Genomic DNA, 27,589 nt, shown 5'->3' on the forward strand with positions numbered 1-27,589 from the left:
CTCAGCTTTCAAGGCAGCCCCCAGCCGGGGCTAATCTGAAATAAAAGTTTTTATTTATCTAGCTTGATACCTGGTGCAAGGTTAAATCATACAAGAGAAAAAGCAATAAAAGAGAAAGATTAAGCGAAAGGCGCCGTCTTAGGCATGCCCTTTTGCAATATGGTTACAAAGATATTAAGCCTGAAGTCGCCCAACAACCCCACGCTGCGGTTCCCAGTCTCTCTGGGCTCAGCTCGGCAGGCGGGGCGGGAGGAGGAGGAGCGGACAGGGTGGGGGGCGCAGGAGGGGGCCGCCCCGGGGCTCCCCGACTGGGTAAGTAAGCAGATGGAGTTCTAGGAGCTCAGCCCATCACCATCTCCTACCCCCACACAGCTCTGATTCATGACTTCCCAGAGGAACAGAACCATTGCGTCTGCCCCTTCGTTCCTGTCAGCATATGCACATCTTCAGTGTTTTACTTCATGCCGGCTACGGGCAGGGCACCCCAGGGAGAGAGGGTCTTAGACCCGGTGCTCCTCCCGGCCAGCCTGGGCTCCAGGGGCAGGTGACCCCGAGCAGGTCGCTTCTCCTGTTTGTGCCTCGGTCTCCTCATCTGTAAAATGGGAAGGTTAATGGGGTGAACATTAGCCAAAACATTATCGTCTGATGACAGGCACAGACAGGAAAAGATACTAGCGTTGCTCGGCATGTAGGTGGGAAGGGAGTCTCTAAAAATACAAAAGTCATTGGCTCGTGCCTGTCTCCCCTGCCTGCAAAACCTAACACTTCAGCTCTCTGTAAAATCCCCAAGTGTCGCAGGGGCCCCTGGGAGGGGGGGGTGGAGGGGAGAGGGAGAGGGAGGCAGTTCCCATGTGCTATATGATTGACCTGGTCTTTTGCCTCTGACCCCTTGCGGGTATCCCCTGCACCAAGATGGAGGTGGGTGACTCACTAGGGCCCCTGCTGGCAGCGCCTTCCACAGCCGTTGGAATGGCCCAGCTTCCCTTAGACGCGCCATGACCCGGAACCAAAATGGATGGTGGGCAGAGACGGGCTGCTTCTCCTCCCCTAGTGCAGCTGTGCTCGGGATGTGGGCCCCATGGCACCCCTGCTTGAGTCCCCGTGCACTGCCTGCCCCGCCCCTGTAAACAGCTCCTCCAACTCCAACCTGTGGTCCTCCTCTCTGTAGGGCCCAGACAGGGACACGGGGACACCACGCCACCCTCCCCACTCCCGTCCCTCCCACAGAACCGTGTTTTAAAGCAATTTAAAACAAGAAAGGGAAGGGAAGGGACCTTTCTTTTAGCCAGAATGTCAGCCACTGAAAGCCCACCCACCAGGTCACTTGGACATGTCCAGTTTGGGCCCCAGGGAGAACCCAACTGCACAAGTGATTCATCAGGAAAGCTTAAAGCAGAGCGTATGTAACAGATGCCTCAGGAAGGTCAGAAAAGGGTTTGCTCTCTGAGAAGACAGCCGTCTTGCGATGATTTGGGGACCGTGAGGAAGGGAATTGTCACCAGCCAGGGCAGGGAGGGCGTGAGCACACAGGCAGGGGACTTCCTCTTCCGCCCTAACACCCTCTTACGGCATTGGGACTCACACTGGAGAGCTCTGACTGCCAGACTAAGGAGCAGCCGTGATCAGTAATAATAGCTAGCAGTTCGTGAATGCTTAGGAAGTAACCCACATGCTTCGTCGGCATCCACTCTTTTAGTCCTGCCAGGAACCCCAGGAGGTGGGTACTCACTATCGTTGTCGTCCCCTTTTACGGATGAGGAAACTGAGGCCCGGTTGCCCAAGGTCACATGGCCGGTGGAAGGAAGAGCAGGCTGGCTCCACAACCTGTACCTCTCCAGGAACCCTGGTCTCACTGCCCCCTGCCCGTTCTGAGCAGCTGCTGGGGCTGCCGAGGTTTGAGAACCACCAGACCTACCTCTGGGCTCAGCCGCCTCGCTGTGCCCCGCGGCCTCTCTGCCTCTCCGCCTCTCTGTCGAGTGCTCCGCCCGAGTCAATTAACTAGCTGCCCCATTCAAATATTTGACCAATGTCCTGGAAACAGAGATTTCAGGGCAGATACTTTCAGACATTGATTGAAGTGAACAAACACTCTGGCACAGAATGAATTTATTGTTCTCACGGTCTCCTGCCGCGCTGTGCTCCATCCCGGCCCCCCACCCCAGAAGGCGCTGCTTTCGTGGGGGGAAAGCGAGGTGGAATCAGGCTGCCTCAGTTTTCCAGCTCACGCCCCTCCCGCCGGCTCCTGCTGGAGGTGCAGGAAGTTACCCCACTTTGAGGGACCACATCAATGAGGCGCTTTTGAATCAGTGCAAATACAGGCTGAAGGGCACTTCACAACAGCGTCCGGCATAGCAAGGGTTATTTTAAAGGTGCCAGTGGCTGATTTTTCTTCATAAGGATGGCGGGGGTCTTTAGTTCCACGAGAGCAATTTAGGTGAGACTTAAGGGAGTGTTTTGCGAATGAGGACTTGAGGTCCTGGGGTGTTGTTGGTCCTCTAGAAGTCTGCAGGGACGGGAGAGTTGCCTGCTCACCACTCAGCAGATGCTTAGCAAAGTCTTGAGCTAACCCTCCCTGCTTGGCCGTCCTGGGGAGACAGGCTCTAGAATGGAAGCTGGAAATGGAAAACCCTTCCATTGGGAAGCTTTGAGGAGTTGTGGGGAGGTGACCTATGAGAAGTCGATCATCCTTCCGCAGAGCACCCACTGAGCAGCAAGTGTTGTCAGTGAGTCCTTAGAAAGATCCGAGGAGGGTGGGCAGTGCTAGGGGGCTGGGGCTGGGGCGAGGGCAGCGGCTTCCCCCACATGCTGATCCCCCAGAGAGGTGATTTTAAGTGGTGCACGGGTGGGGCGTGAAATGACATCGAATCACACAGCAAAGCGGTTATCCCTCTTCTCAGTTCTCTCTCAGAATGTCTGTTTCTGTCAGTTCTGTCCAGGACAAAGTCCAGTTGGGTGCTCACACCTTTAATACCTCTCTCCTTTGGCTTCTCTTCCCATTTAAGGAGAGCTGGCTGGAGCCATCAGATGTCAAGCTGATGCGGCTAAAATCTACCCACGTAGGCTCATTTTATCCATTTTACAATCAGTCCCCATTATGGTCAGTGAACTGGTTCTCCGTCTGTGAAACTCCTAAATACATTCTGTTGGAATGAGTTGTCGAAGAAAAGAATCAGATTAAAGAAAATAGTAAATAATAATAATCCAAGTTGCAGGCAGATATGGCAAAAATTGGGAGGGTGGCATCCAAATGGTTGAGGCTTAGGCATTTTGACGGGCAGGAGACCTGAGCTGGCCCTTTCCCCAGCTGTAGAGTCGGGGGATGGGATGGTGGAGGCTCTGAGAGTCACGTCAATACACGCAAAGTGCTCAGAACAGCGCCTGGCGGGCAAGAGCTCAGGACGTGCCAGCATTCTGTTGGGTAGGATTGCGTAATGAAGCCACCTTGGAAATGGGGGAGTGCTAGCACCCACAAGGCGGTATCACTGGGACAGAGGGTGAGTGGCTTAGATGGGGAGGGAGGCATCCTGGGAAGGGGGTCTGACCAGAGCAGAGGCTTAGTTAGAGAGAGGACTATTCATGAAGAGTCTACAGGGCAACCGACTAGCCAGGCTGCAGAATAGGGAAGATGATTTGAAGGGTCTTGAGGGTCAAGCAGAGGGGCGTGGAGTGTTCCTTTCAGGGCATCTGTGGTTCCAGGAATCTGAGAGCACTTAGGAAGCTTCAGGAAAGGGGCCTCCCGCAGGAACCCCGGGCAGACCCTCCTCAGAGTGGGGCCTTCTGGGAGGAGGAACTGAGGCAGGAAGCTTGAGTACGCTCTCCTTTCTTACAGAGTTTCCCATGGCTACCGTAATAAACCACTACAAAGTGTGGCTTAAAGCAACAGAAATTTATTCTTTTATGGCCCTGCAGACTGGAAGTCCAAAATCAGTCTTACAGGACTAAAATCAAAGTGTCAGCAAGGCTGGATCCTTCTGGGGAGCCCAAGAAGGATCCATTTCTTGCCCACCCCAGCAGCTGGTGGCTGCCAGCTTTCCTTCATCGGCCCGTGGCTGCACCCCTCCAATCTCTTTTCCCCTGGCCACATAGCCTTCTCTTCTGTAGTCTCATCTCCCTCTGCCTCCCTTTTCAAGGCCCCTTGTGGTGACAGGTAGAGCCCAGAAGGTAATCTCTCCATCTCATGATACTTAACTGAAAAACATATGCATGTAAAGTCACATTCAGAGGTTCCAGGGATCAGGAGCTGGCTTTGATGGCCATTATTCAGCCCACCTCTGCATCTTTTCCCCACCCTAGTTATTGCCCCACTCATCTCTCTCTATCCCACTGGCTCCCTCATGATCCCACCTGGTCCATGATGACCATACCACCCCCTCTCCATCATGGCTGCCCCTGGACTGTCCTTCTGGCTTCCGTCTCAGCTGTCAACCAGCTTCATATTCTAGTTTTCTAATTCCACACTTCCTGCAGGGGGTCAGGTTGGCCAGTTCATCATCACCAGCAGTGTCCACGAGCCATAGGGAGCTGGCAGCCTGAGGCGGTGTCACCTGAGGCAGCCGGTACAGAAGAGGGCAACGGGGCCGTGAGCAGGGCGGGCCCTAATCCTTCCAGTACATCTTAAACGATAGACAGATAGGCCAATGGGATAGAATGCAGCTGTTAGAACTAGACCCACATATAAACACGGGAAGTTGATATATGGAAAAGGTGGTGACGCAAATCAATGGGGAAGAGAGGACTTGTTTACTAGCCGGTGTTGGGGAAACTAGCTCACGATGTGGAGAAAAATAAAGCAAGAGCCCCACCATACACCGTATACCAAAGTGGACTTCAGACGGATGAAAGACGTCAACATGAACAGTAAAATATAAAGCTCATAAAAGGAAATGTCGGGGTATATCTTCATGACCTTGTGCTTGGAAAGGACTCAGCGCCCAAAGAGCACGTGCCGGAGATGAGAAACGGATCTACATCAGAGGATTTCCAATTCAGTGGGAATTATATAGACGAAGGTAACAACAGAGGACCTGTAGGGAGAAGATTTTTGCAGCAATTGTAACCAACAAGGGTCTGTAGGCTATAGGAGGAAGCCCTGTAAATCAGTAGGGAAAAGTTGAGAAATTCTATGGAAAAGTAGGCAAAGTGTATTCACCAGGATGGGAGAGCCCGCCGACTAGGGAGCCCCAGTACAGAGGTGCTGAAGCTGAGTAGAAATCAGGGCATTGTAATGGCGCCTGCGATGACCAACCTCTTCACACCCCTCCAATGTGGGCACCTGGGCCACGTGCCCCCCCACTGCCTGTTTCATGTGATCTCAGACCTAAGAATGGATTCCAAAGAGTCATTTTGCAGTTGATGTCGTGCTAGTAAATCCTATCTTTGAACTCCGCTTACATGCAATAGTATCTCCTGCCCCCGAAATTCCGTTCTCCTCACTCGTAGACCTGTATTACAAAAAAACTGTGCTCAATTATTGTTGCATTTTGAACTTCACCGAAAATGTTGTGGCAATTTGTTTTCTCTCTTGTTAGGTAGGGACCAACGTAATGTCCTCAATTTTGCCTCAAGACCTGCAAACTCTAGAGAATTTACTATGGCCTTTTACAGAAAATGTTTGCCAACCCCTACACCAGTACTCTATATCAGACACCACAAACTAGGAGGTTAAATCACATGAAATCACTATTTTTGCAGGTCAAAAATGGTGGAATGTCGGCAATTTCACATGGCTCGGCTCAATAGATGTGCAGACAGCAGAAGAGATAAATCTTTACAACCTAGTGTGGAGTGGTAAAAGAAATAGAAAGGAATCGCCTATGTAAGGTTAAAAAGCCAATAGCAACCGTGGATATTTAACAAGAATACGTACATGTGCAGGGACATTTTAGCAAAGCACTGGAACTAGGACTTTGACTTTGGGACAAGGAGGTGGCAGAAGAAGGGCTAAAGAGGAAAATCCAACTGTGATAACACTTATCACCATTTATTGGGTAATGGCCACGTGTCCTGCTTTAAGCAGCTTACCTGGGTTCATTCATTTGCTCCTTATAGCACCCCGGCGAAGAAGGTACTATTGTTCCATCACAGATGAGGAGCACAGAGCTCAGAGAGGTTAAGTAATTTGTCCAAGGCTGCTCAGCTTGTCAACATTGGAGCCAGGACTGGACACAGGCAGTTGGGGCTCCCATTTTGGAGATCAGATCTGAAGTCAGGAAAGCTAGTGAAACCCAGAGGGATGTAGGTGCACCCAACAGATCTGGCTCCACCCTTGTCCCTCAAACCCAAGCTGTTCTGTGCCCAGCAACCCCCTGCTATTCCCTTCTCACTTCTGCACAATTCAGAGCACACCCACCTTAGCAGCTGGCCATGCTACAGGCAAAGAGCCAAAGAATTAGGAGGTATGGACACTGTCCCTACCTTGACCCCACCTTGGGTGATGGGATGTGCCACCCACAGGATGAAATAACCGACCACATGCTCCCTGAGAAATGGCTCTGGCTTTGGTGTGCTGAGGCAGCAACTTTAGATCTGCTCAAATCCTGGTCTGAGCCAGGTCTGAGCTCAAATCCTGGTTACCAGTGCAACAGCCTGTGGGACCTCGACAAATCACTTCTGTAAATTGAGGTTAAAATACGCGCTGCAGAGGGAACAGTGCTTAGCACAATGCCTGGCATATAGTTAATGCTTAGTAAGTTACTATTATTCCCAAGTTCATTGACTTCACCTAGGGGAAGCGACCATTTCCCATTGCATGTTCTTGACAGAAGGACGGTCAAGAAGAGTGGGCAGGGGCCTATCTACCAAAGAAGCCTGTCCCTCCCTTATCCATCTGTCTACTTCCTTCCCTTGCTTTGAACCTGGTCTTCCCGCCCACTGCCTCCAGAAGCCCTCCCTGACCACCCAGCTTTCACGGTCTGGTTAGTTGACGGAAGCAGGTTGGTCATCGGATGTGCACGCTCTCCAACCAGCTCACCTTCCATTTTCTCTCTGACCTGTCACCTCCCGCTGCATACACAGCCCCATGCCACCTCTGGGCTATGACTACCTGCTGGGCTCAGGAGTTCACAGGGCTCTGCCCCCTTTGCCTCATTCTCTCCCTTCCCATCATGGGGATCGTGGAATCCCCTGGAATTCACATGTCCATCAGGCCCCTGGGATATAAGCCGCTGAGGCTGAGGCCTGTTTGGGCCCCAGCCACATTGCCCTGAGAACCCAGAAAGAGGCCAGGCTTTCCGGAGGGGCTCATGTGGACTGAGCAGCTACAGGGGACGTCACCTAAGTTATCCGTCCTCAGGATGACACTGCAAGGGACGGCTGCCTTCCCACTTTACCTCTGAGAATATGGAAGCCCACCCAGTGCGGCCTGCCCGGGAGTACCCAGGTTATGTGTGGCATGGCCAGCACTTGGCCCCCAGCCATCGGCATCCCACATCCAGGACCTCTGTCACTCCCCAGCCACCTCTGCCCAGAGGGGACCATCTAACACCCACTGTGATATTCACTCCCCTCCCCGCTTCTCCAGGGAACCGAAGGCTGCACCAACCGTCTCTCCTCCGTGGCTCTTGTGACTCAGAACAGCTAACTGGGGCTTGGCTAACTGTGAGCTGGCTCCAGGCAGCCCTCCTGCGGTTAGCACCGATTTTCCTTGGTTCCGAGAGTGGTGCCTTCTGTTTGGCTCCACTCCGGGGCAGGGGAAGATTTGCACACAACGTGGGCTCCGCAGGGAGAAGGCACTGGCCTAGAAGGACAGCAGAAAACAGAAAGCTGCCATGAGCCCACTTCTCTTGGAGCTGTAGTTGGGATGCCAGTGGAGTCCCACCCAAGGATGTCACGCGAGTCCCTCTACAGAGGCAGCATCTTACGCTTACAACCAGAACTACTGCTGCCCCCGTGTCACAGATGAGAAAACGGGATCAGAAAGGTTGTGTAACATGTAGGGTCGAGCCAGGTCAAGAAGTGGCAGGTCTGTGTGAGTCTGGAGTCCATGGCTTTCCACGAGGCCACCAGCCTCGCTGGATTGTCGCAACGATGCCCGTTATGTACAGACCCTACCTCCACTGTTCCCTTTTCACAGGTGGGTAAACCGAGACTCAGGGAGCTCCAGGAACTCCAGGTTGTATGGTCGGGCGAAATGGTAGATACTGAACTGGCTCCTGATCCAGTCTTATTCTGTCCATTGCATACAGAACTTCTTCATCCATACCCAGGTCTGGGCAGCAGAAGCGTAACGAGGTAGGGTCGTCCTGGGAGGCCTGGTGGGTAGAGGGGTCAAGGAGGGCCAAGTTGCAGAAAGTGCTGGAAGCTAGGCAGACTTGACGGGTGGGGCAGGAGGGCCTATTTAGGGTCTGGCAGGACAAGTGAAGTGTCTTACAGTGTCTGTCTGCACAGCCAGTGCTCCCTCCCCTGCAGAGTGGGGACATCCGGGCCGCTGAGGTCAGGTCTTTGTTTGAAGGACAGATAATTAATCCCACAAAGTAATCCCCGAAACACTCCGGCAGATTTATGGAGATCGCCTCTGTCCCAGGAACTCTGCCTTCCCATCTTTCATTTCCTAGGCAAAGCAAGTGACTTGTTATATCACGGGCCCCACGCCAGTAGGAATTTCATTTAGGGGAGTTCTCCAGGTGGAGGGAGATTGATAACCCAGGCTGAGAACCCGCGGTGGCGCTGGGGTCAGGCAGGGAGGGGAGCAGAACAGGAACCATGCTACCTCCTGTCCCCTTGCCCACCGCCGTCCTTCTCCCAACACTGGGGGCCCAGTTTCGTGGGGCTCGCCTGCCACAGGCCACAGGCACCCGGGTAGCATTCCGTCTGACCCTTCCGAGTCACAAATGGGCAAAGCAGGGCCCAGAGCAGTGAGGGAAGGGCCTATTTCCCAGGCCAGCTCTTTCAGCCGCTCTGTCCCACCCTTCCCCACGGTTACCTCTCCCCCAGCCCCACTCCCTGCTCTGCCGGGAAGCCGCCCCAGAGGCAGGAGTCAGAGTTCAGCACTCGTGGGGGCTCCTCAAAGCTCCCCAGTGGGAGTCCTTGGAACCTGACTCCCAAGGGGGCTTTTATGGTGGGGAAGGCCGGGGGGGGGGGCGGTTGTTGACAGCTCTCCTACCATGCAAAGAGGGGAAGGGGGGACATGGTCCTGGAGGTCATGGTCATTGCTTCTGGCCTGATGGCTCTGCCTTGAGCTTACTGGGCCATCTGGGAAGCTTGTCCCTCTTTATAACACAGACTTTGAGCTAAGGTGATTACTCACAAATGTTTATCAGGCACCTCTCCTCTGCCAGCCTCTGGGGATATAATGCGAACGAGACAGATAAAGCTGTTGCCCTCGTGGAACTTACGGTTTAGTAAGGAAAATAGAAAGGTGAAAGTAAGCCAACAGATGAATGCGTGAGATAATTTTAGAGAGTTGACAGGTACTTGCAAGCAAATAAAACACTGGTGGGTTGGGGACAGATTGGTGAGTGACTGAGCTGGGACGACTTGGCTGGTGTGGTTGGGGAAAGCCTCCTTGATATGGTGACATTTGAGATGGGCCTGAGCAACGGTGGAGGAGGCAGCCATGTAGAGCTGAGGGGGAAAAGAGTTCCAGGCAGAGGAAACAGCACATGCAAAGGACCTGAGGTAAGAATGAGCTGGTGTGTCTTAAGAAACAGGAAACCAGAGGGGTGCCTGGGTGGCTCAGTCGGTTAAGCGGCCGACTTCGGCTCAGGTCACGATCTCGCGGTATGTGGGTTCAAGCCCCGCGTCGGGCTCTGTGCTGACTGCTCAGAGCCTGGAGCCTGTTTCAGATTCTGTGTCTCCCTCTCTCTCTGCCCCTCCCGCGTTCATGCTCTGTCTCTCTCTGTCTCAAAAATAAATAAAGGTTAAAAAAAATTAAAAAAAAAAAAAGAAACAGGAAACCAGAGAGATGTGGTGGGGAATAGAAGGTTGGGTATAGGAAATTCAGAGAGCTGAACAGGGATGGATCATTTAGGGTCTTACAGACCAGGATGAGGAGGTGAGATTTTATTCCATTTGCACTAGGAAGACATTGCAGTGGAGTAACTTGATCTGTGGTCAGGCCTTTAAAAGATCAGAGAAAGGCGGAGCGTGGGCTGGAGAGGGTCAAGAAGAGAAAGCAGGGAGGCCAGCTGGCAGGACACTGGGGTGATGAGGTGAGAGAGAATCTGGAGTGCTTGTGCCAGCTGTCCCAGGCTCTGTCCCTTTGTCCGTCCAGCCACTCGCAACCCTTCCTCACCACCCCCAGATTCTCTGGCAGCTCAAGACAGAGCTCTGCGGTGGGCCAGCCTTAAGCTGTTGCTCCTGCGTACCCTGCCTCATCCACACCCCCACTTGATCTCACCCCGCCCTCGAGGGCAGGGGGCCAGGCCGTGGGCACCCCAGAAGTGAAGGGAGAGCTGGGTCACCACCAGGAGAGAGCCGAGGATGGCGTGGCAGCATGCAGGACCGTCCTCGCCAACTTGGCACCCCCTTGTTCGACAGGCACCGAGCCTGGTGGGGCTGGCTCCTTCCTGAGGCTCACACCCGGCACTGGATAATTAAAGCCATAAGTCACCTTCCGTCAGGGGAGCTGCAGGCTGGGGCTCACAGCTGGCACGGCTCGGGGCTTAGTGCTGGGAGGGAGAGTGGGCAGGACATCTGGGCAGAGGTTGGGGGGCTGAAGATCAGAGACTACCCTCCCTTCTGGCTTTGACTGAGGTGGTGTTTGGGCTCTCAGACGCTGCTCGGTGCCAGGGACGGTGCCAGGAGCTCCCTCCACAGACGAAGGACTTAGTTCCTCTTTCCCGTGGGCTCTGAGTCTCAAGCTTGCAAACACCCCCCCAAAATGCCATCTGGCTGCAGGGAGATTCTATGCTCCTCTTCCCCCTCCAGAAGTGTCTGTTCACAGAGCTTGGATTGGGGGCGCCGTAGGGTGTCCGTCCCCTTAGCCGTGCCGGGGAGCTTCCCAGAGAAACTGCCCCCCGCCCCCCCGCCGCCAAGGGAGTAGGTCTGTAGCCCAGATCAGCCCCTGTCACTGAGAGGACCCCAGCCGCATATCCCGAGGGTGGCCCCGTGAGAAGGACCCTGCCCTCTGACCTGTGACTCTCTTTCTCAAAACCGTGCCTGGTCAGAGTCTTTGCCGAGATTTTGGTTGCTGACCCTCCTTGGCCAAAAAAGGCAAGGACGTCTCTCTTTCTCCTGTTTCCTGCTTGCTCAGCAGAAGTTCCTGCCTGTGCGAGCCAAGGGGACGGGAACATCTCGGGACACCCCTCCCCGTCCAGCTGGGCTCACTCGTCAAGCATGCTGAACACCCACTCGGTGTGGGGTGCTGGGCCGGGCCCCGGGGACATAATGTGACAAGGAGGACTGACGCTCAGGCTGCCGCCCCACCACAACCCTGTCCGGGACCCCTGGCCTTCGTCAGAGAAGCAGGGCCAGGATCACTGGCAAATGGAAATATCACACTTTTAGAAAAGTACAGAACCTGCTACAACACACCCCCTTGTGTTCACCCACCCAGATGACATTTTCCCTCAGCCGTTTCTCATCTTGTTTGCTCTCGCTTTTGTTCTTGGTTAGGCAATGAAACTTGACGATGTTTCTTGCATTTTTCAGGAATCTCCGAGGCTTGGGCTCTGAGGACCAAGAGCAAAGGGTCAAAGCCTCCAATCCTAATGTGGCTTCAAAATTGGGGTCCCTGCTTGAATGTGGATTATGTCTCAAGTGAGATTAGGAATCATTCATTTTGTTTAGTGTGATAATGACAGGTTCAGTGCCCTAAAGAAGTCCTCATCAGAGATGTGTAAGGATGAGCTGAGCTGGCTCTAATAACTCTAGAAAATGTTGGCGGGGGTGAGTGTGATAAGTGATTGACAAAATGCTGATGATGGTTGAATCTGAGTGATGGGCGTATAGGGCCTCGTCGTGCTCTTATCTCCACATTTGTGTATGTTTGAAGCCGTCCACAGCGAAAGCTTGTTTCTTTTGAAAAGTGTGGTCCCCAAAGCCGCCGGGGGACCCACCACTGGCCTGGGACCCGCATCTGACTGTGGCCCCAGGGAGGCCCCCAGACTTGAACCAGACTTGAGGTTGACCCGTCAGACCCAGCTCTGCCTCTTCCGTGCCGTGCGATGTCGGCCAGGTTTCTCCCCATCCCTGACCCTCAGTTCCCCAGGGGAGATGGAGAAGTTTGAACCTGATGGGCTTTTAAGCACTCCTCCGTTTTCCGTCTCTGACGCCGCACGCATCTAACTTGCGTGCTCAGAGACCCCACCAGAGGGTAAGTGTGGGAACAGCCCTTTTTACACCTTCGGTTACCTCAGCGGGTTTCCCATACCACCCCTCAAGAGAGCTCGTAGAAAAAAGGCCCTATGGCCAAATAAGTCAGAGAGACATTGCATCACAACATCCTTGCCCGGGCAAGTCACAGGGCACGTCGGCACATTAAAGGCTCTGACGAGTCCTGCGGTGAAGATATCTGTTCCGTGTTTCCAAAATGTTTTTGATCTCAGAACTTTTTATTTTATTATTTTTTTATTTTTTTAATGTTTATTCATTTTTGACAGAGAGAGAGACAGAGCATGAGTGGGGGAGGGGCAGAGAGAGAGGGAGACAGAATCCAAAGCAGGCTCCAGGCTCTGAGCTGTCAGCACAGAGCCCGACGCGGGGCTCGAACTCACGGACCGCGAGATCATGACCCAAGCCGAAGTCGGACATTCAACCGACTGAGCCACCCAGGCGCCCCGATCTCAGAACTTTTTAAAAGTTGGCTTTTCCTATATCCCATGCGTCAGAGTTCCCGGAGATACCCTCTAGGAAAACCTGACCTTCTTGTTTTCAGATTGGGGGCTCCTACCCAAGAGGACAAATTTGCCATCTTTTCTTGGGAACGTCATGATTTCTGACCCATTTTCAGTAGAACACGAGATTTTCTGTTTTCCACACTGATGGGTGGGTTTTGTCCTGAACTAAATTGGTAGTTATTTCCCCTAGTCTTTCCCTGACCAGAAATATCTGCTTTGATGTTACAATCTGAGTCACTGACCAGATGCCGGAAAACCCTCCAACATTGGGAAACTATGCCTGGCACAGTCTGGGGCTTTCCTGCTGAGGCCTTCTAGAAGCAGCGTTTCTAGGGAGGGGTAGGGCTTTGGCATTAAAAGCTGTGGGTTCAGATTTCAGTTCAGCCACTTAGCAGCCGCAGGACTGGGGACACATTAGCCTCCCACATCAGTTAAGTAACCAGTGGGTCCCCACGAGGCTTAAGCAGCATAGGATGTAGCAAGTTCCAATTGTCCTTCTTTCTCCAAAAGAATTTACAACAACAGCTAATATTTATCGAGTACTTGCTAGGTGCTGGACACCGTGCAGGACTAGAAAGAGGCACTACCAGCTTTGGCATTCGTATCGGCTCTGTGAGATAAATATTATCCCTCCCCTTTTACAGCCAAGGGAGCTAAAGCCCAGAGAGGGCAGTTAACTTGCCCATAGTCACACAGCTCGTGAGCAGCAGTGCTGATGTTTTAACGCTGGCCTTAGGCACGACGACAATGTGCCCCTTTCAAAAAGATCAGATCCGGATGAAGACATTAATCCTCTGAGCCTCAAGAACTACACCTGTCTGGTCTTCAGCGTCTCTTGGTCCTAGGATGACCTACGCGGCACGATGTCAGGCCCTGTGCATCCTTGGGGATACACTCGTAGACAACCATGGAATCTTAAAAGTGAATGAGTCCATGGAGACTTCCAAGTTCCCTGAGGCCCCCAGCCTCTAGCCCCATCCCGTGGGGCCCCCTCTGTGGGCGAGGAGGGTGCCGAATGTGCTGGACTCCATCACTCCCCCCTCCCCCAACCCCGTCATCTGCTTCAGCCAGGGCGGTTAGCTCAGTTCTTGACTGTTTTATATACTGGGGTGCTCTGCAAAATTGTGTCTGATAAAAGGGTTTGCTACCCAAACAAAGACATTTGGAAAACCACTGCCAAAGGAAAACCCGTCTGTTTTAAACAAGGGAGGACCCTGAAGCCCAGAGAGGTTAAGTAACTTGCTCAGGGTCACCAGCCGTCCTCCTGGGCGGCAGGCAGATCTCTGTCCTGTCTTCAGGACTCAGGACAGGGGCCAGGCTGAGGGGGGGCTTCGCAGCCCCCCAGGGAGCCCCTCAAGGTCAGTCGTCCAGGCCGGTTCTGCCCGCTGGTGGCCAGTTTCTATGAAGATAACTGTGTCTGAGGCTGGCTCCCTGAACCTCGTCCGACCACATCTATTTCTGGGCAGCGGAGCCCTGACGGAGCACAATTTGATTCATAAATTACCCAGCTCAAGGTGTGTGTGATGGGCTCTCCTTCCCAGATTTGAAAGTCATTCAGTCCAGAACTTGCAGTACTTGGGGCTGGAGAGGGGGGGAGGGGTGCAGCTGTGGGATTGTCGGGATCAGCAGTCACAGAGGGGAGGTGGCGGGGGAGATGGGAGGACTCGGCGACTCAGGGAGCATTGCTGTGAGCCGGCCTCATGCTCGTGGACTCCTTAAATCCTCCCAGCAACCCTAGCAGGCAAATTCTAGTATCATCTCTGATTGGCAGGTGAAGAAACTGAGGCTCAGGCGGGCGAAGTCATTTGCCCGAAGTCACGTGGCTGTAGTGGAGCTGGGATTCCAACTCAGGGCTCTCTGATGCCGGAGTCTCTCCCACACGATCATGGCGACAGCAAGGCAAGGAACACAGAGCAAGTGACATTTAGAGGATGAGGCTCCGCACCCTGCCCCCTTCCCACAGTCTTTGCTGCCTAATGCCATTCAGTTCCGGGCAAAGCTTGGTTCCACCTGCCCCTGGATGCTTGCGTCATCATCCTTGACACCTACCTGACGTAGGCTCGGTACATTACCACTTGCAAAGCCTTTTCGGATCCCTTACCTCACTGAACCTCCAAATAGCCCTGCGAACAGGACAGATATTCTCACCCACAAAGAGGAAACTGAGGCTCAGAGCGGCCCGCAAGCCCACAGGTATGAATCCAGTCTCCTAACTTCATGTCTTCCGCCATTATATGTAGGTTTTGTCCTCCTGGAGGTGACCAGTCTTCCTCATTAGAATGTGGGCACCTGGGGGCATTACCCATGTCCCCAACCTGTGCTTGGCACCTAGAGGCTCAAGGTGTGTGTGATGGGCTCTCCTTCCCAGATTTGAAAGTCATTCACTCCAAAACTTGCAGTACTTGGGGCTGGAGGGGGGGTGCAGCTGTGGATTGTCGGGATCAGCAGTCACAGAGGGGAGGTGGCGGGGGAGGTGGGAGGACTCAGCGACTCAGGGAGCTGCCTGAGGGCCCCCACTGCCCAAGAAACCCCTTCCCCTGCACCTGTCTTTCCCACGTCCCACTGCTAGGACAGCACAGAGGTGTTGGAGAGGAGGAGGTGGTGGCCCTCCTGACAGCGCACCCCCCCCCCGCCCCCCGCTTCCATCTCCTTGGGCATCTGATCACCGTCCTCTTTGTTTTCTTAAGTGTCTCTCCTCCTCCCTGCCACCCCCCCCCCCCACCGCCACTCCCTCTCCGGGACAAGGCCTTTCAGATCATCAAATATCACACTCTTCTTATGCGAGGGCTGAGATGGCTTTATCGGAGCCCGTAAATCTCCCAGAGCCCTGACGCCCTCCTGAGTGCCAAGCCTCAGGTGAGTTATGTGGGCCGGGCCCAGCAGCGGGCGGCACAGGCGGGCCTCCGGGAAACACGGCCGAGCGACCCGGTGCCCCTTGGCGCCCACCCTCGGCTGGGGGAGGGGCTCCAGCTGAGGGTAGGAATGGATGTTCTGGGCCCACCTGCCGCAGGCCATGGAAGCAGCCAGGCTCAAGGCAAGCGAGCAGGCAGGTTCCTGGGGGATCTGTAGCCCTCCGCTTTCCTTGTCTCCTTGATCATGGCCAGCCAGTCTCCAGACCCACACAGGAGAGACCACAGCGTCCATGAGGGACATTTGAGACCCGAACCACCCCGGTTCTAATCCCAGCATGGTCACTGAGTAACCATGAGTCCTTGAATATGTCACCTCCCTGACCGAGCCTCAGTTTCCTCATCTGATAATTGGGATGGCAAATAGCAGATTCTCAGATAACATTGTGAGAATCCAGTGAGCTCACACATGTGAACGAACTTGCCAAGCACCCTGCCAGGGGGCAGAAGCACGTATCTACCCCACCTCTCGGGGGCAGCCTGGCCTGTGCACGAAGCCTTACAGCCTGGAGTCAGCCAGCCTGGCCTTGAGCCCTGGCTCTCCCACTTACCAGCTGCGTGACTTCAAGCCAATCACTTAGTCTCTGTGCCTTGGTTTTCTCACCTGTAAAATGGGAAGAACACTAACAATGGGGACGATGAGGATGATGATGCCTGCACGTGGAATTGCCATGAAGCTTAATGGACAGATACACGCAAAGGGCTTAGAACCTTGCCTGCCACACGGTGGGCCCACACTAGATGGCCCGTGTTATCGCTCCTTTTGTTGCTATCATCACCCGTTCCACGCCCGCCTCACCAACAGGCCTTCCCGCCTCCAGAAACTCCCCACAGGACACAGGTCCAAACTGCTTACCCGGCGTTCAAGGCTCCCACCTCCTCGTGTCAGCTGGTCCTGACACCACTGTGTGTGAGCCCTGCTCCTCCGGCCGGCTCCCCCGCCATGAAAGGATTACTCTGCCCTCCCGCTTCTGCTCTTGCTAGACTCCCAACAGGAAGGCCTTCTCCCCTCCGTGCTTACCCAGACCTGCCCACCAAGGCCCAGTGAAAGGAGCTCTTCCCACACCGGCCCCCATGAGCTGCCCTCATCGGGGCCGGGCACCTTTTTGGGCACAGGTGCCATTCTCTCATCTAAACTGGACGCCACTTGGGAGCAGAGACGTCATCTTGCCCTGCTCGGCCTCTCTCTCTTTAGTGGCTGACATGACTTCCATATAATAACTTATTTAATTCCTATTCCTGGACATGGAGGTTGTTCCTAATTTTCTTTATGAAGCAGCACCTTGGTGAACATCCTGTGCAGCTGCACGTGTGGGCACATGGGGTTGAAGAGAAAATGTTGCCCAGGAAGTGGGGAGATTCGGATCCCAGCCGTAACCCCTGGCGATGTTTCGCTGATCCCCATTAAAGTGTCCTCAGAGGCCCGGAGGCCGCCTGCCTGAACCACCTGTTTTGCAGGGAGCCACGCAATGCTGTGGGTGAGAGGGCCGTCGCTGGAACCCCAGCAGCCCTACGTAATAAGTTTTACTACCCTTGACTACTCGGGTTAATGTTTCATACATTGGAGCCAGTTATTAGCAAATTAATCAGAGTCCAGTTTGTGGTCTTATTAGGAGAGGTAATCATTTGTTGGTTTAAGTGAGCTTGATGAAACCCGCCGTTCTGTGAGATGCCTGCAAGGCAAGCAGACTGCCGTTCGCATTTCCTTGAGGGACTGAAGGTTGTCTTTCCCTGACTGGACGGTAGTAACGGTAGTTAATGCAAGAGGCACTCAGCTCAAGAAACACACCACTATGGGTGCGTCAGGAGCGTTATGACGGCCCCAGTTAGAATCGCCTATTGGCCGATCCCCGCTCAGAGCCCTGGAGCATTATGGTCTCCGTGACATCTGACATTGCAAGTCACGCCAGTACCGGGGCGCCTGGGGGGCTCAGTCGGTTAAGCGTCAGACTTCGGCTCAGGTCATGATCTCGCGGCTAGTGAGTTCAAGCCCCGCGTCGGGCTCTGTGCAGACAGCTCGGAGCCTGGAGCCTGCTTCGGATTCTGTGTCTCCCTCTCTCTGCTCTTCCCCAGCTCATGCTCTGTCTCTGTCTCTCTCTCTCTCTGAAAAATAACATTAAAAAAAATTAAACAAGTCACGCCAGGACCGTTCTGCCCCACCTTTTACACCAGCCTCAGAATGGCCCCCGGACATCCCTGTGTCAGTGCGTTTGTTCGTTCAAACAGCATTTGCTGAGCCCCTTCAATGCATCAGCTGGTCATCTGGGGAAACCAGTCCTTCCTCTCCTGGGGCTTATGTTGCAGGGAGGAGAGACAGACCATAAGCAAACACGTAAATGGGTGAAAAGAGAGGTTCAGAAAGTGGAAGTGTTCTGAAGGCAATAAAACAGGCTAATGGAGCGGAGAGTGAAGGGGTGTGAGGGGCCGGTGCGGGGATTAGGGAGGGCTCCTCTGAGGAGGTGACGTTGGAGCTGAGGCCCGAGTGTGGATAAGGCACCCTGCAAGGTCTGCAGGGACAGGGTCGGGGCAGAGGGGCTTCAGGAGAAGCTTCGGAGAGGAGGCCTAATTCCCTGCCCCTGCCTCCTCCAGGGTCCTCCAGAGGGGTGGCACGCTCTCAGCCTGTGTCCCCTCCCCCAGTTGAGAGCAGAAGTAGCCCCCCCCCACTGGTGGCCATGTGTTGATCACGGAGCTGTTGAATGCAGCCCGGCCCACGTGCCACCCAGGATGCCGGCCCCTTTTGTCAGCAGGCAGTTAAGTAACAATTTTTAATTCATAAGACATCTTATCCAAAGCCCACGTCTCGGACTGACTCCCCGTTTTCAGGATACGGCCATAGAGTCAGACCGGTCGGTGCCGGGCCCGCGGGCCAGCCTGCCCCACTGGACCCATAGAGCTGTTTCATGGTCTACCCCTGGCACTGGAGGAAGGAAAATCCAGGGCCCGTGAGACGTGATCTCTTCAGCTGCGTGAGAGCTGAGTTTAACTCTGTTCCACCCCTCACCACCTGAGTGCCAGTTATTTTTAACTGCTCTGTGCCTCAGGCTCCTTAGCTGTAAAATGGGGATGCAGATATCTATCTCATGCGTGGGGGGTGGGGGGTGGGGGGTGGGGGGGTGGATGTGAAAACGTGTAAAAGATAATGCATGCAAAAACACCGCGCGGTACCAGCCGCGATTCCTGTCGGCTGCTGTTCGGAGACTCGCCGCTCCTTCTGGACGAGACGGGCCACGGTCGGGAACGCCCTGCTTTGATTCTTCCATTCAGGAGGCAGGCGTAGCGGGGAACGGAGGACCAGGCACCAAAGCATGCACCTACTAGGTGCCAGGCACCACAATAGATGCTTTATGTACAGGATCACGCCTGATCCTCGCACAGCCTGGTGAGGTGGGAGCTGTTATCTACACTTTGCAGATGAGGAATTTGGCTCAGAGGAATTAGCAGTTTGCGGGAGGTCTCACAGCTGGTAAGTGGCGGATCTTTTGCCGGCACCTAGGTCTTTTTTTTTCATCCTGGGCACAGTAGGTGGTCTCTTCACTTGGGTGTTGATATAATAGGCTCCAGGCAGAGACGGGGACTAAAAGTGAGACCCCTGGAGAGAAGGGGCTGCAAATCCCAGCCCTGCTGTCTTCCCTGGGAAGGGCCCCTGACCCTGGACCTGAGGAGGGCAGGGTGACCAATTCAGAGGCCAGGTGACGGAGCAGACACCCATCTCCTGACGCCTCCTTCCTCCATTCAGGGACTGGCATTTGAGTGGATGGATGTTTGTGCCCAGAAGCCCAACCAGATCATGAGCTCCTCATAAGCGTGGCCTTTTTTCCTCTTCTTCCCTCCACAGCCCCAGCTCAAGGCCAGGCCTGCAGCATGCCCCCACCTAGTGTGTGCTTACTGACCCTTCCCAGTTGCTACAGAGTGGGGAGCGAAACTTCAGGCATCCAACAGATATGTCATGAGCGTCGTGCCATGGGGGACAGAAGTGGGAAACCCTGGCCCTTATCCTCTAGGCCACACTGAATCTCGCTGTGAGAACCAGGGTCGCCCCACGGCCAGCCCAGCACCGTGGCTCAGCGAGTGTGATATGGCACAGCCCCCAGGATTGGTTTTCCTGAGGCCTGTGCCATTGGAGGTGGATCTTAAGAACAGGAAGGACCAGGGTGGAAACCATCGCTTTTCCCTGAACTCGGAGGCCCGCAGGACCGGTGGCTGTTAGCCCAGCGGAGCAGACAAAGCAATTCAAAGTCACGCCTGTGTTCCCACACGCACCATCAGCCACTCGCTAAACTGCTTCTGTCCCAGACCTGGCTCGCTGCGGGTCAAGATGCTGCCAGGGAGATAACTAGGGGACGAGAGGTAGCAGTAATGCTGTTTAGCAGGGCCTTGGAGGAGGGGCACCTGGGGAAGGGGGGAGGCTGCCAGCCTGGAAGGAACAAGGATGTGGGTGGGTGAGCCCCCCACGGCCCAAAGAGAGAGCTGCGCCTCCTCCGGCTCCCCATGTCTGACCTCCTGCCTCTCCCTACTCCCTCCATCCAGCTTCCCTCTCCCACAACCTCCTGCCTTTGACCGGCTATAAAACACAGAAGCCCTTTGCCTGACTCTGCTGCGCCCTCTAGCTGCCACTGGGCCTCTCTCCTTTTTTTTTTTTTTTTTTTTTTTACTCCCCAAGCATCTGCACCTGCACTCACTGTCCCCACATCTGTGCCCCACCCGCCCGCAGTGTCTCACAGTCGGACCTCTGGGGGCATCTGAAGATCCAACCTGTGGCCGGTGCTGGGATCTTCCTGCTCCTTAGCCTGTCTGTCGGCGCTGCCTGACCCTACTGACCATCTCTCTCTCGGAACTTCCTCCTCTCCTGCCTCCGGGCACCTGGCGCTATATAATTTCCAGACTACCGCCTGTCTGTCTAAATTCTCCTGCTCATCCTCACTGGAGCCATAGGTCTGCCCTAAAGGGAGCCTTGCCAGTGCCCTTTGTGTGTCACCACCTCGGTGCTGACAGCTCCTGCCTGCAGCCCTGCCTTCCCACTAGTCCCCACCGCAGGCCCTCCTGGCCACCACCTGGGGGACCTCTACATGTGGGCATTCTGCTTGCTACATAAATCTTCCCTGGAGGAATGGATCTAGAACTTCGGAAATGTATAATGTTTTTACCTAGGACTCCCTCCTGAGGAAAAAAAAAAAAGCAACTTTGTTACATCCATTCTATGTGGGATGATGATCTCTTGTGTATCACTTAGCAGAGGGCCAGGTACAGAATGGGTGCCAACGCGGTGTGGGGCCAGTGCCTGCGGGGCAAGGAAAAGAGAGACGTAAATGTACTTCCAAGCCAGCCATTTAGCAGCCAAGTGACCTTGGACAAGCTATTTAACGTCTCTGAGCCTGCTTCCTCGCGTTTGACGTGCGCTCTGTTCTTACTAAGTCATTGTGAGGAGTAAGTAATATGGTTGTGCAAACGGCTTAGCCCCAGTGCCTGGCATATGGAACTGCTCAGTAAGTACTGGCTACTGTTTTTAATAAATAGGGGAAAGAAGGCTGGGACTCCCCCCTCGGCCGCCTTTCATGCTTTAGCAGACTCTGTTCACATCCCCGCCCCACCCCCGCCCCAGCCTTTCTTTTGGAAATCTGAAGAGGCCTTGGTGCCTGGAGCTCCTAGAGGAGATGGCTGCCCCCAAGAGAACCGGCAGGGTGGTAATGACCTGCTTCTTCTCTTTTGCGAACGCTGTAAGTCCCCAGTTCCCAGAACCCTTAGGGTGCTGAGGCGCGGACCTGCTGCATCCCAGAACCACCCCCACAAACCACGTCTATGCGCAGGCACCATGGACAGCACCTGTCGACCCAGGGGAAACAGCTGCCTTTCTGCTCAGTGGTGGGGGCTGAACAGGTGAAAGGCGTCCCCGGGAAGCCTCCCCAGGCCCCCCCAGGCCCCCTGGGACTCAGATAAAGAAAGTCCGGGAGACCAGAGGGCTGACGGGGTGGTATCAGTTTCCAGGGTAGCAGAGAAACTTGTTTGTGTGGCTGCCAAACCCACAGAAAGGGAGGATGGTGGGAGGGGAGCTAAGGGAGAAGAGTAAGGAAGTGGTGACCCACTCCCCACCCCGAGGGCAGAGCCCCAGTGAGATGGCCTGTGAGATGCCCTTGACCTTGGCCTCAGGGCTGCCAACTTGTACGTATGAGCTTTTCATTGTGAGGCCCTCCTGGCAAGAGGGCAGGCTTGGCTCAGTGTTCCTGCTGGGCAAACAGCTCTAGACACAGGCTTGTGGGGTGGGGGTGGGAGTGGGGCAGGGGGTCCACGGTGGTGTCATCTTGGGCAAGTACAGGTGGCCAACCCTTGTTGAGAACTTCCTCTGCGCCAGGCACTGTATCCACTCATTTAATCCCTGCAACAACACTCTGGGGAGGGTACGATTATTGCCCCCAATTTACAGACTAGGAATCCAAGATCATCCAGGTATGTTAAGTAACTTGACTGAGGTCACCCAGCTAGCAAAAAGCAGAGCTGTCTGAGCCCATACAGTCTGCCTCCCGAGAGCATAATCTTAACCACGTCTCTGTGCCATGTTGCCATGTTGCTTTCCTTCGGGAGCCTGAGCTCAGCAGGTACCTACTTACACGTTCAATAGCACGATTATGTCATCAATGTCGATCTTTGCTGTGAGACGGAAGGCATGGACCTTACCTGCTTTTCTCTGTGGATTCTCCAGCACCCTGCCCACAGTAGGTGCTCAATCTGAACTCAATCAAATGGGTGATCTAATCAATCCATCAGTCTTTGAGTGCGCCCTGCCCTTGGCCCCCACTGCTTAGGGCACAGGGCTCACCTCCGTCTATGCCTGGACCAGCATCCCGGTGAGGACTGCTATTGCCATGGTGACAGGAGACCATCAGAGCCAGTGGCTCACTCAGGTGGCCCTGTCAGCTCCCTGGGTATAAGCCTTCCTGGCTGCTGGTCCTGGGAGTTAGTGATTCATACCTGGCAGGAGGCTGAGGTAGATATGGAGAATAAAAGGATAGGTGTGGGTGGAGGGGGGATGTGTTGGGGGAGGGTCCCCAAGCTTGAATGTGTACCAGTTGGAGAGTATTTGCCTGCTGGTTTGTTGGAGAAGATGCCTGGGTCGGGGGGAGGGGATATTTTATGTGCTGGAGACAGATTTCAGGTTGGGGATGGGCAGTATGGCCGTGACTGGGGCAAAGGTGCTGAGTGGGGAGGCCCAACTGGGTGTTCCAGGGTTGATAACCCCATTTTTCAAACAAAAACCAAAGCACATCATTCAACAAGGGGCTTCTAGTTTGTGAATGATTTATAGGAAAAATCTTGCAAAGATAAAAATTGAATCACATTTAGTTAAACATTTGAGAGGTTCCTTTATTGGGAAGAATAAATTTATATGGAAATTCGGAATGATGGGATGCTAGCCCTGGAGCTGGGGAGGTGGGGCCCACACTGGTGGCGGGGGGCGGGGGGTGGTGACGGGTGACAAGAGGCTTTGAGGTGTTGCCTCAGGGCAGCCCCTCAGCTCAGTATTAGGGGCTCAGAGGACACAGCGCCCACCTGCAATGTCCATGCTTCACCCCACCTCAACCCTGATCACCCTGTGATGTGAATGCCTGGTTGAGGGCTGCATCCCCTGCTAGAATGTGTCCCTGGCACATCATAGGAGCTCAATAATTGTCAAATGGATTAGCTAATGACAAAAAGATGAAAGCATGCATCCCCTTGTTTGCCCGGCAGCAGAATTCCTGGCTAAAGAAAAAGCCCTTACACTCATGCATGTCTCTGCCTCCTTGTAGCCCTGTCCTCCCCACTCAGCGGGAAGGTACCCAGGTTTCTCTATGGCTACGGGAAGAAGCTCAAGACAAGGGGGAGGCTGGAGTGACGTCCCATCCCTGGTCAAGCCCCACATCAGAACCCCAAAGCCCACAATCAGAGCTGCACGGGCTCCGCAGTCATCAGCTGCCTCTCCCCTGCCTCGGCCAAGCCCTGCGGCGGGCTGGGAGGACAGCGGAGGGCAGCTTCTAGCCACCAACCCGGTAGATATGGGATGCCTTGCCAACCAGCAGAGGTTTGGCCGAGAACAGTCCCTGTCCCCAAGTCTAAAGTGAGAAGGGGACATTGTCTGCTCTGTGCTTTCCCTGGTCGACTGAAGACACGATGTGAGCCCCTAACTGTGCACAGATCCCTTGAGAGCCGGGGCCACGGGTGAGTGAGGAGATTCAGTAGTTTCTACCTGTGTGTGTTGAAAGCCTGAGGATCCGTTCACACCTATGGAATCAGTGTCCATCAACCCCTTCCCCAGTCCTGCCCATCATCCAGGGCCCAGCTCAAGCCATACTTAGCGAGTACTTACTTTGTCCGGGAACTGTTCCAAGCCTGCATACATACTGTTTTTTCACTCTCATTTAATTCCTATAACCTTATGAGCGAGATCCATTACTATCCCCCTTTTACAAATGGGGAGACCAAGACATAGAGGGGTTAGGTGAGTTGCCCAAGGTCACACAGCTGCTACACGGTGGGGCAGGGGATGAATGCCACCTCCTCCGTGAAGCTTTCCTTCCTTGAGCCTTCCCCTGTGTGAACAGTCTCTCCCTGCTGAGAACTCAGAGATGCTAAATCTCCTACGTGTCAAAGCCCCGTCACCAGGCTGCGAGTGCCTCCCTCCGCATCCCCCATGCCACCAAGCACGGGGTCCGGCCAGAGGACACGCGCCCTGGAGATCGCGGACTCTGTGAAGGAATGGCAGCGTGTGCGTATGTGAACGAACCAACAAGCTGGTTAATAAGGGCGAGAGAAAAGTGGAATTGGGATCTGCCCGCGTGAATTCGCAGCCTGGTGGGAAGGGCACCAGGACAAGTGTGGGGGCCCCAGTGGGCTGGGAGCAGGGATCCTTTAGGAACCTGCTTGCCACTGGGTGCCCAGCACTGGCCAGGCTCCTTGAGGGGCAGTCATGAAAGGCCCCCGTCTTCAGGCTGGCCGGGAAGACCGCATGAACACACGGGCAGCAATGGGAGAGAGAACAGAGCAGTGGCGACTGCCCGTGAGCACAGAGGGTCAGCCAGAGAAGCAGGGCCACCTTCCTGGAGGAGGAGGAGGGGTGGCCCTGTGTGGGAGGATAGGAGGTGTGGCCAAGAGAGGAAGGTGGACACGGAGACAAGAGGAGGCAGGAATGGACATGGTGATTTGGGGAACCTGGGGAGGCCCCCGGGGGGACACGGGTGCCTGTAGAGGGAAGCATAAAATGAAGTCGGTGAGGGAGAGAGGGGTGGACACAGAGGCCTCGGTCTCCACCAGCATCACCTGTGTGTGATTTTTGCCAGTACTTTAAATATGCACTTCAAGGTTTTTTTAAGTTTATTTATTTATTTTGAGAGAGAGAGAAAGAGCACATGAGTATGAGGCAGGAGGGGCAGAGAGAGAGAGAGAGAGAATCCCAGGCAAGCTCAGCATGGAGCCCAATGTGGGGCTAGAACTCACGAGACCGTGAGATCATGGCCAGATCTCAAGTCAAGAGTCGGACACTTAACCAACTAGGCCACCCAGGCACCCCTGTACTTCAGGTTTTGATAAGTACTTAAAATAAAGGCTTGTTCTTAAAATCAAATTATATTTATTGTACAAGGGAATTGTACCACTGCTATGTAGAAAATCAGAATAGGATAGAATGGAATAGAATAGAACATGAGCCTAAAAATAACCAAGCAAAGTGGGCTCCTGCTTTAGTCCATTCGGGCTCTATGACAAAATACCGGGGGCCGTACGGCTTACGGACAGCAGACATTCATTTCTCTACTGGAGGCTGGGAAACCCAGGGTCAGAGCGCCAGCACGGTCAGGGAAGGGCCCTCTTCCCGGTTGGCAGAAGGGCGCTTCCTCACTCTGTCTTCACATGGTGGAAGGAGCATGGGATCTCTTGGGCTTGCTTTTATCAGAGACCAGTTCTACTCAGGAAGGTTCCATTTCACGACCCACGCACCTCCCAAAGGTCCACCCGCTAATACCGGTGTGTTAGGGCTTTGGACGTCCCCATATGCATTCTGCGGGGGGGGGGGGGGGGAGCAAGCATTCAGACCCTCGCGGTTGCTGAGTCCTGGCTGTGTGCTGCTCCCTTTGGAAGGCTCCCAGCCAGAAGCCTGCTCTCTCGGTGAAAAAAGGAGAACGAGCGAGTGTTAAGAGAGATGCCAAAGGCATACTAGCACCAAACCAAGGCTTCCCCCTTGACTCAGTCGGAGAGACGGAAGAAGACTGAAGAGCTGAAAGTCGTCACTCTGCAGGTCACTGCTGGCTGTGCCTGGGCCCCGTCCTCCAGAACCCTTCCCATTACTCCTTGAGCCAGCGTCCGCGTTAAGTTACTGGTTTGTCCCTAAAGCGCAGAGAGGAGCCCTCACCGAAGCCCACGTCCACCTGCCCTGGGCCCCAGGCATACCTGGAATGTTACTCTCTCCTTGCAGGGAATACCAACAGCATCTTCGCCCTGGACTACATCAGTGGAGCACTGACCTTGAACGGCCTACTGGACCGGGAGAACCCCCTGTACAGCCATGGCTTCATCCTGACCGTGAAGGTGAGGGCCCGGGGGCGGGCACCTGCAGCCCGTGTGGAGGGGTGCCCACACTGCGGTGCCAGCCTCCAGCAGTGCCCTCGGTGAAACTCCAGGAGGGCAGCGCTCCTGGCCTCCCACCCGGCGTGCCCAGGGCCGCTGTCAGGAACGGACAACACTAACCAAGCACAGGCCACATCGGGGGCCTTGCTGGGCACCTCACAGCCATTGCCAAAAGTCACATAGGATTGGGACTTTTAACCCCACTTGAGGAATGAGGGGACACACAGTAGGTGCTCATCCATGGGGCCACGTTCTGGTACTCATGATGCCAAGTTCTCCATCGTAGCTGCCTCAGATTCTTACGTTTACCCCATGTCTGGGATGTGTCCCGCTTCTAGCTTCCCTGGGGCTCTTCCCTGGTTAGGAAGCAGCAGCACAGTGGGGAGAGGTGGAAACTGCTAAAGTCCTTCCCCTGGAGGTGTAGTGGAGCCACAACCCCCAGGCGCCTGTAGCCCCCTGCCACCCAGGGCCCGTTATAATTAAAACCTGTGCTTTGCAGAGTCATTCCCTGGGAACCCCATTTAGGGTATGGACCCTACCTGGGCCACAGGGGTCCTCCCCAGCCCTACCCATCGGCTGAGGCAGGGGAGGGCACAGGACTGAGGAGAGGGGCTTGGGGAAGGAGGCCCTTCCATCCTGAGGAGAATAAGGCAGCCCAGCCTGGCCCTCGATTGCTCTCCTTGACCTTGGGAGGGGCTGCAGCAGCGGCCGGTCGATTAGCCCTCCCTGGCCAGCCGGCTTCTCTGTCTCCACCCAGTGTGCACATGTGGGCCGGTGAGGGGAGGTAGGCTAACACCGCCTTTCCCCCCCACCCTGCATCAAGCTGCCAGCCAAGCCGTGGGCCCCTCTCTGCCTCCCCTCCTCTCTGCTTGCTTCCTGTGGAGGCACACATTTCGGGGTGGAGAGAGCTATACCCTGGCCCCAGGGGACCCTGAGCTCACCGTGGGACCCTGATCTCAGTTTTTCCATCTTCATATAAAATGTGAGGGTGAGTTCCCAACTTTGGATGTGACTCCAAATCTCCTGGGGAACTGGCGAAAGGTACTTAGTCCTGGGCCTCCCACACAAAGATTCGGGTCCAGAAAACTGGAAATGGGTATTTGGGAGCCGGGGGCCTCTGCCCCAGAGACTAGGCACCCAGGGATTTGAGCCCATCTTTCCTGAGCCCGACCCAGACCCTCATGGCACCTAGCTCAGTGTTTGGGCCATAGCCGATGCCAGATTAAGTCTTGATTACCTGCTAGCACAAAAATGCTTAGCCTCGGTTTTATCATCTGCCGCATTGAATAAAGAGTCTCCCTTTGCCCCTCAGTG

The 27,589-nt window shown here is 54.6% G+C and overlaps 1 protein-coding gene across 7 annotated transcripts in view; it reads left to right on the forward strand.

Moving 5' to 3' along the window:
• CDH23 (cadherin related 23) overlaps positions 1 to 27,589 on the forward strand; it is a 416,047-nt gene that overhangs the window by 203,820 nt on the left and 184,638 nt on the right. For all 7 annotated transcript variants that reach the window (XM_045439537.1, XM_045439536.1, XM_045439540.1 and 4 more), the window contains exon 10: positions 26,124 to 26,236. In XM_045439537.1, the coding sequence (XP_045295493.1) occupies positions 26,124 to 26,236 (113 nt within the window). The remainder of the gene's footprint in view (positions 1 to 26,123; positions 26,237 to 27,589) is intronic.

This window comes from Leopardus geoffroyi, chromosome D2 (assembly GCF_018350155.1).
Source record: "Leopardus geoffroyi isolate Oge1 chromosome D2, O.geoffroyi_Oge1_pat1.0, whole genome shotgun sequence".
Classification (NCBI taxonomy): Eukaryota; Metazoa; Chordata; class Mammalia; order Carnivora; family Felidae; genus Leopardus; species Leopardus geoffroyi.